At 40.8% G+C, this 18919-nt stretch overlaps 1 protein-coding gene across 4 annotated transcripts in view; it reads left to right on the top strand.

Annotated features, from left to right (window-relative positions):
• LOC140477127 (nucleolar protein 4-like) overlaps positions 1-18919 on the top strand; it is a 343324-nt gene that overhangs the window by 20874 nt on the left and 303531 nt on the right. For 2 of the 4 annotated variants that reach the window (XM_072570459.1, XM_072570457.1), the window contains exon 3: positions 18107-18187. The exons of the other annotated variants lie outside the window; for them this stretch is intronic. In XM_072570459.1, the coding sequence (XP_072426560.1) occupies positions 18107-18187 (81 nt within the window). The remainder of the gene's footprint in view (positions 1-18106; positions 18188-18919) is intronic. 4 annotated transcript variants of the gene reach the window in all.

Below are 18919 nucleotides of genomic sequence, written 5' to 3'. Positions count from 1 at the left end.
AAGTCCCAGTTTAACGCGTGTTGCTAGCATCTTAAGAATAGGCACTTCAAGTCACTGAATTTCTACCCCATATCCCCCTTGTAACCAATTACTTGTTTAGTTTTATTGTTTTTTTCTTAGCATCTTGGTCATCATAGTTATTGGAAGCAGATTTCATTTTAGAAAAAATTATCTTCCAGAGCAATACACTTCTTAAAAGGTCCATACCCCCAAAAAATATATGTTTCTCTGTAATAACACATGGCCACCATACTCCTAAGTCTACACCCTACACACATCTGTATGTATTTCCTTATATATGCGTAAGCAATCATCAAATCAAGGGTCTCCAGCAGTTTATCCCGAAGAGAACTTAGCCAAATCAATATTCTGAACATACTTTTCAGTGGTTTAGTGCAGAACTATCTGCATGAAACTCCTCATTATATATGAATATCATAAAAACATAAAATTCTGGAAATATTCTGCAGGTCAACATCAGAATGAATAATTTCTAAATCATTTTCAACCACTGAGAAAATAAATGGTCTGTAGTTGCTGAGTTTATCCTTGCATCTAGGTCAAGCAAGGATGTGATTTTTGCAATGCTCCAGATCTCTCAGGCTACCCCTCCATAATCTAAGGAAGATTATGGTCAGTACCTCTACAACTTTAACCTTGTGGGCCTTGCTATGCGACACCCAGATTCCATGAAAAATAAGGCAAAAACTCACTACTCAAAAATTCGTATATCAGTCTGAATCTTCTTATTTGATGGTCTATAAAATACACCCAGTAGAGTAATGATGCAGTATATACTGTTTAAATCTAACCAAATAGGTTTTCATAATTTGGAGATGTCGGTGTTGGACTGGGGTGTACAAAGTTAAAAATCACACAACACCAGGTTATAGTCCAACAGGTTTAATTGGAAGCAGTAGCTCTTGGACTGCTGCTCTTTCAACAACCAACTGATGAAGGAGCAGCACTCCGAAAGCTAGTGCTTCCAATTAGATTTGTTGGACTATAATCTGGTGTTGTGTGATTTTTAACATAAAGGTTTTAACCTTGTCCCTACCAGTATATCCTCCATTTAGAGGACCATAATATTGACTCTTAAAATATCCACTACCCCTCTTTCTTTCCTTCTCTACCTTTGCTGAACAACACGTCCCATTTTGAACCTGTTGCCAGAACACCATTTTCCCATGAGACTATCTGTGTCTCCAATTCACTGAACCTATTTACCACATTTCATATGTTTACACAAATGCACTATAAACGTGAATTAGAATCTATTGTATTTCTACTTAATCTGACTCCATTTAATACCTTACAATCTTTTATAATACGTTACTATTTCTTATTCTAGTTCTATCTGTCTCTCCCATTCCTTTGAGCATCTTGTTTTTCCGCTTAACGCTGCACTTTGGTTTCCATCCCTCTGCCAAACATAAATTCTCCACCACAGAACAAGAAATTTGGCATGTACATTAAGATCATCACCAACTTTTACAAATGCACCATAGAATGCATTCTATCCAGGTGCATAATGGCCTGATATGGCAACTGCTCTGCCCAGGATTTAAGCAGCTATAGGAAGTTATGTGCACAGCCCAGGCCATCACAGAAGCCAACCACCCATCCATGGACTCCTTTTACACTTCTTGTTGCTGCAGAAAGACTGCCAACATTATCAAAGATCCTTCCCATCATGGTAATGCTCTCTCCAACTTTTTCCGTCAGGCAGAAAGTACAGAAACTTGAATGCACGCACCAACAGGTTCAAGAACAGCTTCTTCCCTGCTGTTATTAGATGGCTGAGTGGACCTCTCTAACTTCAAATAATGTTGATCTTGGTTTGTGCACCTCCTGTGCAGATATAACAATATATGCCTCGCTCTTGTAAGCATTCTATGATCTTTATGTCCTTGTTTGCTATGATCTGCCTGTACTGATCACAAAACAAAACTTTTCACTGTACTTAGGTACATGTGACTATAGTAAATCAAATCAAATGAAAAGTACGATGTGAGAATACTGATGCTTGCCTGGCCTGTGTGCATTCCACCCTTCTTAGAACTGCTCCCAGCAGTTTAAAGCTTTCCAATCATCAATCATCTCCTAGTTTCATACTCACTAGTAAGTGGCATTGGGATTAGTTCAGAAGTTACTACTTTTGAGGCCCTGTTTATTAATCTCTTTCCTAGATTCCTAAAATTAGCTAGGAGCACCTTGTCTCTTTTTCTGCTTCGTTTGTTGGTACTGATATGAATCACAACTTGGCAAAAGTGAGGATTGCAGATACTGGAAACCAGAGTCTAGATTACAGTGGTGCTTTTGCCCGAAACAGGATTTTCCTACTCCTCGGATGCTGCCTGACCTGCTATGCTTTTCCAGCACCACCCTGCATCACAACTTACTGTTCCCTGCCACCCTAGAATGAGGTCTGTGGTCAAAGAAATACTTGTGCATTCCCTTGACTATGGAATTTCCAATATTTATTGCTTCCTTCTATCACACTGTACTGCTGAGTCACCTGCAGTATGATGGATTTGGTTGAGGCTGTACTTCCCAGAGGAGACATCTCTCTTAATAATGTTTAGAGCTGATACTGGTTAGCGATCAAAATGCACTGGAGGCTGGTACAATTGCAATATTTAAAAGGCATCTGGATGGGTATATGATTAGGAAGGGTTGAGAGGGGATGGGCTAAGTGCTGGCAAATGGGACTAGATTAATTTAGGATATCTGGTCGGCGTGGACGAGTTCGACCGAAGGATGTTTCCGTGCTGTACATCTCTATGACTCTATGATACTCAGGACGCTTGTGTTAGGCCAGAAATATATTGATCATGAAATCACTTCAGAGTTTCCTTCCTTTCTTTGCCCTTTATAGTACCACTATCCTTGTCTATAATAATGTAGATACCTAGGGGAGGAAGTGGCATAGTAGTAATGTCAATGGCCTTGTAATCCAGAGACCCAGTCCCTGAATTGTATGCCAGGCAGCAATTTTTTTCTGCTTGTTTATGTGGGTTGACCACCTCTGGGAATGTTCTAGCTCCCGATCTTGATGCTCTATTGCTGTGATATCAGCTGCAGCTCAAGCTCCCCCAGCTGACAACAGTTCCTGTACATGAGATTGTTCAGACGACAAGAAACATGGTACAGAGTGATATTTTACAGGATGTGAAGGTGCCAATGGTGACTAGGGTGGACATAATCAAAACTTAGAAGACACCAGGTTATAGTTCAACAGGTTTATTTGAACATTGCTCCTTTGTCAGGTGACATCTTTCTTCACATAACCGCGAAAGCTTGTGATTTTAAATAAACCTGTTGGGCCTTTACCTGGTGTTGTGTGACTTCTAGCTTTGTCCATGTTACAGAACTGAGGTGCCTTGCCACACCTCTCTTTTTTTAGACTAAATTAAGGCAGTTAACCTGAAGAGAAATAAACAGTTACCAGCAACTCACTCAATCCATTTTGCTGATGCCATCTTATTTTATAGTTAGGCTAACTTGAATGTTTTACCCAAACCTTATATCTCAGACATTAATTTAAAGCACAAATGTTGTTATATTATAAGCATTTATGGCCCAGATATAATTAAACAGTGTTCCTAGTATGTTAAGTTGTACAATGCACTATATAAGATAAAGAGAAGGTGAGGACTGCAGATGCTGGAGAAGGAGTCGGAAAGTCCGAAAAGCACAGCAGGTCAGGCAGCATCTGAGGAGCAGGAAAGTCAACGTTTCGGGCATAAGCTTTTCATCAGGAATCTGGGGGGGAAGGGGGCTGAGAGATAAAGAAGAGGGTGGGGCTGAGGGGAGGTAACTGGGAAGGCGATTGGTGGATGCAGGTGATTGTGATCAGTTGATGGGGAAGGTGGAGTGGATAGGTGGGAAGCAAGATGGACAGGTGGGACAGGTCAAGAGGTGGTGCCAAGCTAGTGGGTTAAATCAGGGATGAGGTGGGGAGAGAGGAGATTTGGAAACTAGTGAAGTCAGTGTTGATGCCATGTGGTTGAAGGTTCCAAGGCGGAAGGTGAAGCATTTTTCCTCCTTGGATTTGGCAGTGGAGGAGGCACAGGACTTGCGTATCCTTGGTGCAGTGAGAGGAAGAGTTGATGTGGTCGGTCACAAGGTGCTACGGTTGTTGGCTGCGTGTGTCCTGGAGATGAACCCTGAAATGCTCCATGATGTGTAATCTGTTTCCTCGATGTGGAGGAGATCACATTGAGAACAACGGACACAGTAGATAAGGTAGGTGTGCAGGAAAATCTATGCTGGATGTGAAAAGATCCTTTGGCACCTTGGACAGAGGTAAGTATTGGATGGATGGGGTTCAAGGGCAGAGGTACAAGAAGTGCAGGAGATGTGTGGGAAGGCATTGTCGATCATTGTTGGGAGGAGAATTATGGTCTTGGAATAGGAGGCCTATCTGGGATGTCCTGGAGTGGAATTCTGGGAACAGATACGGCAGAGGCGGAGGAATTGGGAGCAAGGGATTGTATTTTTACTGGAGCGGAGTTGAGAAGGAGGGATAATCCAGGTAGCTGTGGGAGTCAGTAGGTTTGAAATAGATGTCCGTGTTGAGTGGGTTGCTGGAGATGGAGATGGAGAGGTCCAGGAGGGGAAGGAGGTGTCTGAGATGGTCCAGGTGAACTTTAGGTCAGGGTGGAAGTTGTCAATGAAGTTGATGAACTGTTCAATCTCATCATGGGAGCATGAGATTTCGCGAATACAGTCATCAATGTAGTGCAGGAAGAGGTGGGAAATGGTGCCAGTGTAACTGTGGAAGATGGACTGTTCCACATATCCTCTGAAGAGATCTTCCCAGCTTACCACCCAGCCCCATCCCCACCCCCACCCTCACCCCCACCCCCACCATCCTATTTATCTCTCAGGCCCCTTCTTCCCTCAGATTCCTGATGAAGGGCTTTTTCTGAAATGTCGATTCTCCTGCTCCTCGGATGCTGCCTGACCTGCTGTGCTTTTCCAGTGCCACATTTTGACAATACATGATAAAACAGTTTATGTATCTTATCACATTGGCTTACTTAAGTTTTCATTATCGTAAATTGATCTAGCTTACATTGTAAGTTGATTAAATTCAATTAAATGCTTATGTGTAGACTTATCTGTTGCTCCCCTATGAGATGTCATTATGTATTATTTTTGTTTTCAACCTGTGCCATTTGCCAACTCACAATCAGAGATGTCTTTGTGCCACTTTGTTCTCAGCCACTGTCTTTTGACCACTCTATTCTCAGTCTTGCTCTTTCCACTGCTGTACCTCCAACCTGAAAAGGGAATGCAATCTTTTGAAGATAGTCTTGTTTTCCATTAGTTTTTAACCTAAAAATAACTGAAGTCCCATAGATGCTTATTCATTTATAACAGTATTCATATGCATCTGACTGCATCTTTCTGTACATTTTAAGCTATTAGAATATCAAACTGAAATAGGAAATTGATATTGATATTGATATAGTTGGTTGCACACTTTATTTTGCTGGTGGAGAAAGCTCCATAGTCATGACACCAAACATTATGCCATTATTCATATGTGAAATGATCTACAAATTCACATTGTCTTCATCCAAAATTTGCAACTAATAATAAATTGTACAATATTCAACTTCAGGAGTGTGTGGTAAAGCTATTTCAAACATATGAGTCCAACTGAAGAAATTATTTGATTTGAGGAGAAAACTAAATCAAATATCTTTGAATCCTAACATTATTTAACTACATTGGTACTGCAAAGATACTCATGCATTCCCGGAATGCAACTAGAAAGATTAACATATCAATAATAATTTAATTTGTTAATGTTGGTATGTGATGGAGTAAAACTGAACAGTAATTTGGGGTACATCCCAACACTTCATACAGTCACCTTATAAAAGTTACTTGGTGTATCGTGTATGATATGTCATGTAGAACGGCTAGAATAAAAACAAGTGCATTTATGTTGTACTTTTAATTAAGAAACATCCAAGTGCACAGAAACATAATTAGGAAGAACTGAATACAAAGGGAAAGAAGGAATTTTAGATTTGGTTTGCACTGGAAATGACATGTTTTATATTAAATATTAGTTTCTTACGTGTAAAATTCAAGATCAAAAAAGGAAAATCAGTGGATTAGATGGCAACCAATTGCTTAATCTTTACTGACATATGGTTTATTTTATGCAAACCAAACTGATCAAGTTTTCTTTTAAATGTAATCTGTATCTAAATGCATGCATTTCTGTTTCTTAGAGCTCAGCTTATTAAAGTGATATGTGCATGCAATGGACTTGCATGAATGGAGGAAAGTTAGTCATATTTATCTTCATTTCTGGCAGTTTTTGGTTGTTATACTGTCAAACATGAAGACCTGAGGCCTTTTCAGATGCAATTTGAACTCCCATTGTGCTGTCAGCAAACACTTTGAGTATCAAGAGCCTAAGTAGTCATTATTAACAAGACTCACTAAACTCCCTATTTTCATTAATATTGAGTCGACGTCTTCTAATATGATTGATGTGTTAGTTGTTCAACGTTCATTTGTGACTAGCACTTGAATGTGTGCTTGTGGGAGGAGAAATGTGTTTGAGTTTCCTCTCTCAGTGGAGCCAACCTTCTTTAGTCAATGTTTGATTGAAGGTGACTTGTTACAAATAGGAAGATAATAAGGTCGTTACTTTTTGGAACTATCTAATTTAGGGTAATGAGGAGAAATGAAAAAAGTGATGACATCCATTCTAAATTCTGACCAGAAAAAAATTTGGATTGCTTGGTGGTTAAAGGGGATCAGGTTGCCTTACTGGGAACACAGTGCAAGGCATTCATGATAAATAGAGATCAATGCAGCTATCTTGACTGTCAATGGACTGTTGATTTCCAAGTCACAGGGAGGTGTAAGGAATGCTAGTTTTTATAAGTGTTGCACTTTAAACTGTCTATAAAATTCCCAGTCAAGAATGATAGAAGATAGTTAGTTGCAAAACCACAATACTTTCTGATGAATGGCATCAAAATTCAAATTGATAACTGAGTGTCTTACCCAGGAGCTCCTGTTGTCATGGAGTCATAGAGATGTACAGCACAGAAAAAGACTCTTTGGTCCAACTCGTCCATGCCGACCAGATATCCTAAATTAATCTAGTCCCTTTTGCCAGGTAGTCAGAGAGGTAGTCATTCTTAGCGATGTTGAAATTGAAAGCTGCACCTTCTGAGTGGGATATATTGGTGAAGATCAGGTTAAGTACTATTTTTCTTTCTTGCTGGTTCCATCACCAGTCTCAGGCTAGTAGATATGACCCTTATGAATAGTCCAATATGGTCAGTAGAGAGGCTACTAAGCCATTGATGGTGGTACATCTTGAAGAAATCTATCCAGAGGATGGCACGGTCATTCCTGATGAAGGGCTTTTGCCCGAAACGTCGATTTCGCTGTTCCTTGGATGCTGCCTGAACTGCTGTGCTCTTCCAGCACCACTAATCCAGCATCTGCAGTCATTGTTTTTATCACGGTGGCCCAGTGGTTAGCACTGCTGCCTCATAGCACCAGGGACCCCAGTTTGATTCCAGTCTCGGGTGACTGTCTGTGTGAAGTTTGGACATTCTCCCCATGTCTACGTGGATTTTCTCCAGGTGCTCCAGTTTCCTCTCATGATCCAAATATGTGTAGGTTAGGTGAATTGATCATGCTAAAAATTGCCCATAGTGTATAGGGATGTGTAAGTTAGGTGTATTAGTTAGATGTAAATGTAGGGGAATGGGTCTGGTTGGGTTGCTCTTTGGAAGGTTGGTGTTGACTCGTTGGGCTGAAGGGTCTATTTCCACATTGTAGGAATGCTAAGCATTCTAAGAATTTACGCTGAAGCAGGATAGAAGGAAGTGCCAATGATAGTGTTAGCAATTGTTGAGTTGCAATGCTACGCAGATGGAAGCACTCTTGATTGAGTTAAATGGAAGTGACTCAGTGACTGCCAATCAGCAGTGAGCAAACTGCTATTTCTGGGAATCCAAGGAAATTGTCATCAACATATGGCAGCTAGTGACCTCTAAGATTTCCTTTCCATACTTAGCAGTCCAGGACCCTCTGGCTCACAAAAAAGCTTAAAATGTTAAACCTAGTTCAACTGAGCCTCTTTTGGCCCTAATTCTTTGTAAGGGTTTACAAGTGGGCGGTGGAGCATAACCTAAAGCAGAGAAAACACACTGGGGTCCAAATGACGCAATCCCCCAGACTCTCAATTCAATGATGATGAAGTTCCTATTTGCCTGCTGAAACCCCAGCTGTTAAAAAAGGCAATTGGTGTGTGAACATTTCAGGCACCCATCCAGAATCACCAGAACATCATTTCTACCATTCACCTCCCATGTTCTCACTTACTGGACAAAGAAACAATCAATGCTTAAATATCCTGCAAACCTTTGATTACAGCAGTTTGTATTTATGTAGCAACTCCAATGTAGTGAAACATTCTCAGGTGCTTTACAGGAGTATGATAAAACAAAACATGACATTGAACTGTGCAAGAAGATAGGACAAGTGACTAAATGCTTGGTCAAAGGGTTAACTTTTAAGGATGAAAGATAAATTTAAAAGTTTGGGAAGGGAATTCCATTATTGATTGAAGGTATTGCTATTACATTGAAGTGATTAAAATTGGGTATACTGAAGTGTTTAATAAGAGGAGCACAGATGTCACTGAATGTATGGCTGAGGAGAATATAGAGTTGGAGGAAAGTGTGGGAAGGGGCAATATGTAGTGTAACAATTGAGGGCTTTGAAAACAAGAATAAGAATTTTAAACTGTAGGCATTAATAATCAGCCAGGGTAGGTCAGTTGGCAGAGTAAGATGAGTGAATGGGACTTTTGCATTTTAGGGTATAGTTTCAGAGTTTTGGATGAGCTTACGGGGATTTAACATGGAAGGTCAGCTAGAAGCATATTGGAATTGTCAAATCCAGAGGTAATAAAGTCCAAAATGAGGATTTCAGCAGCCAGTGTGTTGCGGCAGGAATGGAGACAGATCATGTTACAACATTTGATGTCACACTCTTGGTGTCAGTGCAGTTTATTGTTTAGGAGCTCACTTCAGTGCCAAATATAACAAGGATTCAATCAATCTGATTCAGACTTGGACAGTTGTAATTTGGTTGGGGTAAGTTCTGCTGATCCAGCACTGAAAACCTTGTCAAGAAGTCTCATAACTTCAGAGTTCAGTGAGGTGGTGGGAGTTGTGATGTGTATACATGTGAACTCTGCAGATACCTTTTTGAATTCTGTTGTTGAGTGGTCCTATGTGGATGAAGCAGCCAAAGATACATCCTTGGGACATGCATAAGATAATGGAGCAAATGAGACTAGGAAGAAAATCCATTGTAGCTGACACCCTGCTAAATGACAGTGGAGAAGCATTGGAGGATGGGTATGGTCAAATCAAAGGCTGCACACAGGCCAAAACGAATGATTTAATTTTGTTGTAATCACGTAGAATTTAATTTGTGATGAGCTATTCCTATCTCATGGCAGGTGTCGAAATCAGATTCCCTCATGAACATATACTGTACCTTCAGACTTTCAGAAATAAGTCTGTTAGGGAAGAATACATTTTGTTGAAACTTTTCATCTTGCACTTACAAGGAGATTTTGCAAGATTTTCAAGTGGAAAAACAACTTTAATACTGCAGGAGAGGAATATTCTGACTGATTGACGAGCAGACTCTGTTTGGTAGATGTTTTGGTCTAGAGAATATATCCCTTAATGATGATTGACAATTAACAGCCAAGCTTTGTTTAAATTTTAAATTAGACATTTTGACTGACATTGAACTGAGAAATTAACCAGCAAATAGCTTACTGATTTTGTTGAGTTGAAACAGGTGCAACGCTCTTTCCCACTGCAAAGAACAAGGCCCTGTGTAATAATATATATGGTTCCAGTACACACAGGTCTGCCACATTGCAAATCTGCCTGACAATTATAAGTTTGTTCTTGGTGTAATTTTTTGTTTAATCAGTATTATCCAGCAAACATTTCCCAATTTCAGAATCATATCTTCCTGATATACTTTTAGGCTGTAAGTTCAGCTAACTATTTTGTATACTTTCTGGTCATAATACATAGTAATTAGAAACTGGAAAATATTTTCTTGCATAAATATTTTCTTCTGGTCACCACACAATCAGGAAGATGGGGAGGCTTTGAACAGGGTACAAAAAAGGTTTACCAGAATGTTGCCTGGTTTGGAAGATGTTACCTATGAGGACAAACCGGACAAATTTGGTTTGTTTTCACTCGAGTGTTGGAGTTTTGAGTGGTGAACTGATAGAAATTTACAAAAGTATGAGACGCATGGGCAGAATGGATAGTCAGAATCTTTCTCCTAGTGTGGAAATGTCAATTACAGGGGATGCAGGTTTCAGATAAATGGGGGAAAGTATAAGGAGATGAGAAAAGCAAGTTTTTTTTACATGGATGATGTTAAGTGCCTGGAATGTGCTGCCAGAGGAGGTGGTAGAAACAGATATAATAGCAATGTTTAAGAGGCATCTTGACAGATATATTAATAGAGGCAACAGACCAGGCAGAAGTAAGTGGTTTTTTAGTTTAGGAAGATATCACATGTGTCGATGCAGGCTTGGTGGGCCAAACGGCCTGTTCTTGTGCTGTAATGTTCTTTGTTATTTAAATGAGCTTTCCAGATAGAAACATGATTCCACATTTCTCATGGGTATAAGATCATTGAAGGGAATCTACATTAAATGGTTAACATCTTTGCAAAGCTATTCTTCTCAGTAGCATATCCCTGTAGTGAAATGTGCCAAGGAGGTTGGTGAAATAACTCCATGAAGGCCGGTTTCCTGTCACCAAGTCACTCTTTATTTACGCATGCATTGTACATGACACTGACCCAGCTAGCTCAGAGCCAACTTCTAGAGTAAGCAGAACCCCTGACACTCCAGTTTACATCTGTCATCTCACATCTTGTCCTCAGAAGTTTCTTCAATACTAGTTGGGAAGGGAGAACCCAGGGGTTCTGACAGCCTTGCCAGATGTTTTGAGGGACCGGGTGTAATATATTTTGCTCCTGCCCAGCTTGCAAGCTTTCATGCTTGTTAAGAACCTCCTCTCCTACCCGAACTTTGTACGTCATGGGACCTGACCTCACATCGACCATGCCGCTTACCCATGAAGAGCCATTTCCCTGATTTTGACATGAACTTCATCCCCTGAAGTAAACTGCCTGTCTCACTTAGAGGAGTCTTGCATCTCATATTGGCGTTCCTGATGCCAATTCACCCCCTCCCACCAGATTATGTTTACCTTGGTGTGGGATCTTCATCCCCAATTACCAACTCTGCTGGAGCTGTCTCTGTACTTGCGTGAGGGGTGATCCTGTAATCAAACAGAAACTAGGGCAGTTTGGTATTGACTGAAGCTGTAGACTATTTCTTTAAGGTAGGGTTAAAATCAACGAGGTAAAAACAATGACTGTAGATGCTGGAAACCAGATCCTGGATTAGTGGTGCTAGAAGAGCACAGCAGTTCAGGCAGCATCCAAGGAGCAGCGAAATCGATGTTTCGGGCAAAAGCCCTTCATCATTTGCCCGAAACGTAGATTTCGCTGCTCATTGGATGCTGCCTGAACTGCTGTGCTCTTCCAGCACCACTAATCCAGACTATTTCGTTAAGCCTGCCTTCAAAGTTTGGACTGCTTTTTTCCACTAGACAAGTGGTTAATGGATGGTATGGAGCTGTCTTCACATGCTGAATGCCATTCAACTTTAGGAAATACTCTAATTCCCCGCTGGTTAATGATGGCCTGTTTTCTGTGACCACCTCCAGGAGTCCATGTATTGCAAATGATGTTCGCAATGTTTCAGTCTTTGTCTCTGTGTTTAATGAATGAAATCTAAGTCTATTCAGCCACTTTGAATGGGCATCCACAATGACTAGAACATGGAGCCCACGAAAGTCATTGTGTAACTGAGTCCAGGGTTTACCTAGCCATTGCCATGAATGTGTGGGAGCCGCTGGTGGTAATTTTTGTCATTATTTGCACTCTGGGCATTGCCCACCAACATGGCTATATCTGCATTGAATCCTGACCATCAGATGTAACTTCTTGCCAACATCTTCATTTTGGAAACCCCTGGATGACCCTGGTGGAGTTAACTGGTACCACTCCGTATCAGGACAGTTATTCTTGCTCACCATAATAATATGCCATCCTCTATGGTGATCTGGTCTTTCTGTGTCGAGACAGGTTCCAATTTTGATTGAGATGGTCCTTTTATTTCCCCTATCACCAGCAGCTGTTTCAGTTTTGCCAGGACAGGATCTTATTGTGACCACAGTCTGATATTGACAGTAGTGACCGGAAGTGTGTCCAGCAAGTTTAAAACCAGAACTGATTCTTCTAGTGGAACCTCGTAAAATGTTCTCCATTGTCCGCTGGAAAGTAGCACAGGCTGATGATATCTAAATGGCAATCTTGTATATTGGTACAAATCCTTATGGCTGTTAGTTGCAGCATATTTCAGGGAATCCTCATTTAATTGCAGTTGCAGGTACGCATGGCTCATGCCCAGCTTTGTGAAGGACAACTGCCCCTGCCAGTTTTGTGTGTAAATTCTCTATGCGAGGAATTGGGTATTCATCCAGCTATGAAAAGCAGTTTACCATTTGTTTGAATTTGCCACAAAGGCAAACAGACCTGCCAGGCTTCATGATCACTATGACTGATGCTGCTCATTCTGCAAATTTTACTGGTTCGTTGATTCCTTTGCTTTCAAATGTCCTGATTTTTGCTTCTCTTTTTGCATGCAAGGCAAATGGCACTGGGCAGGCCTTACAAAATCGTGGAATTGCTTCCTGGCCTAAATGTAAGGTGGCCTTGGTCCCTTTGATAGTCCCTAGGCATTCCTGAAAATGTCCAAGTATTTAATTAGGACTTCACTCAGGAAGCCATTTTCTAATTGAAAAATGTTGAGCCAATCGAGGTAAATCATTTTCAACCAGTTTTGCCCTATCAAGCTTGGGCCTGAAACTTTTACTAGCATCAGTGGCAACTAAAATAGCTGCTTCTAAGAGGCTGGAACCAAAGTGTTAGCCGTAATCTGTAAGGGTTCCCCAGTATAGGTGCTCTGTCTGGCCGAGGTCTTATTCAAACTTAAGGGTTGAAGTCCAGAGCTAACTTTAGTAAAGACTGGTTCTACAATCACTGATACAACCATGCTGATATCAACCTCCATGAGAACTGGGTGACCATTTAATCAGATGTTTAGCTTGATTGGTTTTGATTTAGATGTTGCGAAGCAGTGTAACTGTTGCAAATCTGCTGTAGGTGGACTTTCAATTGTGTGCATTCTCCTGGATACTAGTTGATGAGTATTCTTCCTCAATTCAGGCTTAATGGCACTCTTTTACTGTCTTGAGTCGGTATTCCGGTAGCAACTACAATGGCCTGTCAGACTGGATCCTTGAGAAAATTTTAACCATTTGGTTGAAGCTTGGTTTTGTTTTAGGGTTATGCTGTGCACTGACCTTGAGTCCCTTTGTTTAGGATATATCTTGAGTGAGACTGTGCAATTACCTTCACTCAAGTAGCATTCCTAACCTTCATCTGCCTGGCGAGGGTGTCCACTTCCATTGGAATATCCTGTAACTCATAAACTCCACTTGCCGCACTTTCCAGTGACAAAACCAGTTGTACTGCCTGTTTGAAGTGCAGTAGGCAATTTTGCATGGTCATATCATTAATCTCACTCTTGCCACCACTGAAATAACTCTACAAAGGCTGGTACTGTCACCAAGTCATCCATTATTTACAAGTGCATAGTGCATAACATTGACACAGCTATCTTAGAGCTGGCTACTAGAGTGAGCAGAACCCCTAATTCTTCAGTTTACATCTGTCAGCCAGGATTCCCAGTTGGACCAGGTTAACAGACCTAATCAGGGAATAAATAATCCATGAGGTCCACCTGGCCAACCTTGTTCCAATCACCACAGTTGGGGCTGTGGGGTTCAAATTTGTGAGGAGTGGATTGTGAGGCTTAAGCACCATGAAAATCAAAGTGAGTGAATATGTGAAAACTGGGTTGGGGGTTGGTCTCTGGTCCTGTCATTGGGCTGAATTTTCTTTTCTGGGTTGCTGAACAGCTCGAAGTGGGAACAGTGACTCACTTGGAGTTTGACATGCAGTCAGGTTCCCTTCCCCAGTTAAGGGTGATGGTAGTCCCTAGAAACTGGAGGGCTAATCAGAGGCATTTCAGCTTCAGGCGAGCAGCAGGCTGTAAAGGAAATTAAGTAATTGAGAGGTTCCTCCCTTTCACCAATATTTTTAAAACTTTAATCAAATTAAACTCTCGCAGCCATATGTGTAAACTGTCCCTTGGATGTGTTCTTCTCCTTCTTAAACAGTGGCATGAGACTGAGGGTGAGTTTTTTCCTCTCTGGGTTGTGGTCCTGAGATGACTAAACAGTCTGATGCTGAATGTTCTCACCCTATTGCATTTTGGGGAGATGGTGTTTAAAAAGACAATTGAGTGGGATGTTTGGGTCTTTGTACGTTTCATTTATTGGTCTTGGTTGGCTTGACATTTTGGCGAATGCTTCTTCTCTAGTTTGGACAGTCTAGGCAAAGTGATTCCCATGAGTTGAAGAACATTTTTTCATGAAGGCTTTCAGCATGTCCATGAAGCATTTTGGTAACTGATTGATTGTTGTCACAAAGTTGGAGTCGAGAACTTGTTTTAGAAATACAGCGTGGCCCATCACATCCAGATTTGTGGATATGTTCTGATCCTATGTGGATAGGAAATTATTTGAATGGCAGGAAACAGAATTAGAATGATGGTTAATTACTCAAATTGGCAGCACGTGACTAGTGATGTCCCACAGACATCTGTGTTGGAGCCTCAATCATTCACAATACTCATTAACTATTTGGATAAAGTCATAAAAGGTGAAATATCTAGATTTGCTGATAACATGCAATTGAGCAGCTTGTAGATAGTGTTGATGACAGTATAGCATTTCAACAGAATATTGAGAGATTAGGTGAATAGGCAAAGCTGTGGCAGATGGATTTTGATATAAGCAAGTGTGAGATTATTCATTTTGGATTGAAAAAAGGGATAGATCATAGTTTTTTTATAGAGGGCACAAAAGTTCAATATAGTGGATGTCCAATGAGATTTGGGAGTTTGGGTGCATTGCTCTTTAAAATGCCATGAACAGGTGCAGAACATAGTTGAGAGAGCTAATGAGATGCTAATCACCATATCTAAAGGGCTGCAGTACTGTTATGACACAGGGTAAACACCTGCTAATTTAAACCAGACACACAGAAAAGCTCACCTCATCTTGTAATCTGTTAAAGTATGAGTGACAAAGAACTACCAAATCCCGCCATTAAAAGAAAAATTCAATGATTTATTCTTTAACTCCAAGTAAAGAAAAGGAACATTAAACAACAACACTGTAAACCTCCTTTGTCTGATCAATTTACCTACCTCCCAGTCTACACCAATATACTGATCTGATAAAACTCCACAAATTAGGTTTTACAAAAAATTCAAATTTCAAAACCAGTCAGCTGTGTCGTTCCTCCTGTATCTTTCTGTCTTCTGCTTTACAGATTCCATGTGAAAAGGTACCTTTCAGAGCGTGATTGTGTGGGCGCAGTCTGTTGGTGCTCTTTGCCGCTCTGGCTAACTGTTCAAAATACCTGATTTTTATACCTCAAAACATCGGACCATCTCATTGGTTTGAAGCCATTGAAACATTAAAATTCGAATTCAATTGGACTTTGGTATCTTGGGACATAATTTAAACTGGCTGAATTTGAATTTGTTGTATATCATGGCAACTCAACTCCAGCTATTTGGTTCACAGCCAAATGTTACATTTTTAAATTGTTCTGTGCTTGCAGTTAGTCCTTGCCAGCTTTCTCTTTCTCTTAAAAGTACAGTATACACCTAAACCTTCATAACAGTACAAGGACACCAGTAATACACTGTAGTTATGCAAACCCCTATTTGGACCTCACTTAGAGTACTGTGAGCAGATATGAGCACATCACCTTAGGCGGGATGTTTTGGCCCTGGAATGAGTTCAGTTTTGGTTTGATTAGATTTGATTTGATTTATTGTCATGTACAGAGGAACCGCAATTATCTGAATGAGATAGCCGGGCCCTATTTCGTTTGCATAAATAATTATTTGGTGAATTGATTCAATGTCTCTCTGGGACCCAGAGTTTTATGAAGTTTCTTTTATCCTCACTTAGCCTGCCTTACTCCCTCTCTCTGTCTCGGCGTTTCTTTGTGAGCAGACACACACTTTTGTGTAAGGGACCTGCAGCAATGCTGAAGCCTCCCCCCGACACACCATTAGTTCAGTGGGATTGACACAGCGAGCACTTGCTAAGTCCGCTCCCTGTTCAGGAGACAAGGCAGCAGCGACACCGTGCGTGAGCCCCCACCCCCCATCCACTCCAACCCCCGCGCACCAATCCTGTCCAACCCCTTCTGCCCCCACCCCCTCTCCAGGTCAGCCAGACTGGACACCAACAGTAAGACTGCCGCTGCCTTTGGGGGGGTGAGTCTCAAAATAACATACATAACATACACATAAACAAACAAACACACACACACACACACACACACACACACACACACACACACACACACACACACACACACAAAACTCTTCACTGCAACTTCTTGACAGGTTCCACCTTTGCCCTGTACAGGAATATATTGGAGAGATTGTCTGGGGAAAGGGGGTTTAGGCCACACCCCTGTGTAGAACTCTGGGGAAAGTGTGGGAGGAGAGAAAGCAGACGGTCAGTCATTTGCAGACAGTGCCTGAGCTCCCATCGATGTCCAGGATTGTTCTCGGTAGCATTTCAGCCAAATTCATTTTTAATCATTGTAAATAAAAGACGCGATCAGTGTTAAAACTTCTTTGATGTAATGTTTCTATCGAGACCTTGAAATCTTCTTCGGATAATCCGAAATTTAGATAATTGATATTTAGATAATCGAGGTTCCTCTGTATACCGAAGTACAGTGAAAACTTTTGTTTGCAAGCAGTACAGGCAGATCATAGTAAGCAAGAAAATACAGATCATAGTGTGCTTGGACACAATGAAGCATACAGGTTACACTGCACAGGAGGTGTGTGAACCATGATCAACATTAACAACAGCAACATTATTTGAAGTTAAAGAATCAATTCATCAGTCTCATAACACAGGGAAGAAGCTGTTCTTGAACCTGGTGGTGCAGTTTTCTACTGTCATGGGCAGAACAGTTGTCATGCCAGGCCATTATTCACCCAGACAGTATGCTTTCTGTGGTGCATCTTTAAAAATTGGTGATGGTCCTTATGGACATGCGAAGTTTCCGAACTCACCTGTGGAAGAAGAGGCGTTGTTGTGCTTTCTTAGACAAATTAAGCTTCTATTCTTTAAAATTTAGAAGATTAAGGGATGATCTAATTGAGGTTTCAGGATATTAACAGGGAAGACAGGGTTAATAAAGATAAACTATTTCCACAGGTTAGAGATTCTAGAACTCTGGGCATAGTCAAGAAGTAGGGCCAGGCTATTCAGGACAGATGTTAGGACGCACTTCTACATGCAAAGAGTAGTGGAGGTTTGGAACTCTCTTCCTCAAATGGTGGTCGATGCTAATTCAACTGTTAAATTTAAATCTGAGATTGACAAATTTTTATTAAACAAGGTACCAAGGCATATGGGCCCAAGGGACTCATGTGGCGTTAGACCACAAATCAGCCATGATCATATTAATGGAAGAGCAGACTCGAGGGGCTGAATGGCCTGATTGGAAATTACCATTGACTGAGGGAAGGGCAGCCCTGCTATTTGGTCTGAGCTCACTTCAACAAAAAATAAAGAAATGGGAACTTTGGGGCACTGTCCACCTCTTTTCCTGTTTCTAATTGGACTTGAAAGTCCAACCAATTGTCCCTTACCAATTTGTTTTAGTTTCATGACTTGGGTATATTTATGATTCTTTAGGGTTAGGTTTGCTCGCTGAGCTGTAGGTTTGATATCCAGATGTTTCATTACTTGGCTAGGTAACATCATCAGTGGCGACCTCCAAGTGTAGCAAAGCTGTCGTCTCCTTGGATTTGTTGCTTGAACAGGAGCCAATGGAGGTAAGCAAGCACAAAGGGAAATAGGACTCTGTATAATTGAAAGCATGGGCAACAAAGTTTTGGATGGCCTCATGATTACAGGGGATAAAATGTGAGAGAGCAACCAACAGTGGGTTGGGATAGTCAAGTCTAGAGTTGTTTATGAATGGCATGCATTTGCTGTTGTTAACTCATCAGGAATCCCAAAATTTCTTACACTCTAGTTAATCTTCATTTTTTGCAGGGTGAGGGTGGAATAAGAAATTTAATTTGGAGTGGGAACTTCAGTTTTCCCAATATTTAATTCAAGAAAGTTTCTTCTCATCTAGTACTGGATGTTGACATAGTAGCTTGATAATTTTGGAGACTTTTCTAAAACCTTGTGGAGGATTCATGATTGTCAGGTCACATCTGAAGGAGCAGATACAAAAAAGAATATATTATTTGGTAATTTTTAACATTTGCTCATGAATGCATTTTAAAGCTCAAATAATGATACTAACCTCTACAAAGTTCTTGAGATGCTAAAAACTAACTAACTACCATAGAATGATAGAAATCTTGACACTATTTAGTTTCTTATTCATAGCCGGTTGTTAACCTAATGAACACAAAACAAATGCATCTATTTTTAGTTTCTAGTTCCACTACAGTTATGTGTACAGAAAGTGTTCTACAGTTAGAAGAACCAGTCCAATATTAGTTTGAGTGTTTACTTGCCTCATTTACCTTGGTAGGAACCCAAGTCAAGGT

This window comes from Chiloscyllium punctatum, chromosome 5, assembly GCF_047496795.1.
Source record: "Chiloscyllium punctatum isolate Juve2018m chromosome 5, sChiPun1.3, whole genome shotgun sequence".
NCBI lineage: Eukaryota > Metazoa > Chordata > Chondrichthyes > Orectolobiformes > Hemiscylliidae > Chiloscyllium > Chiloscyllium punctatum.
The sequence above is the reverse complement of the archived record's forward strand: the minus strand, read 5'-3'. Positions and strand labels throughout refer to the sequence as shown.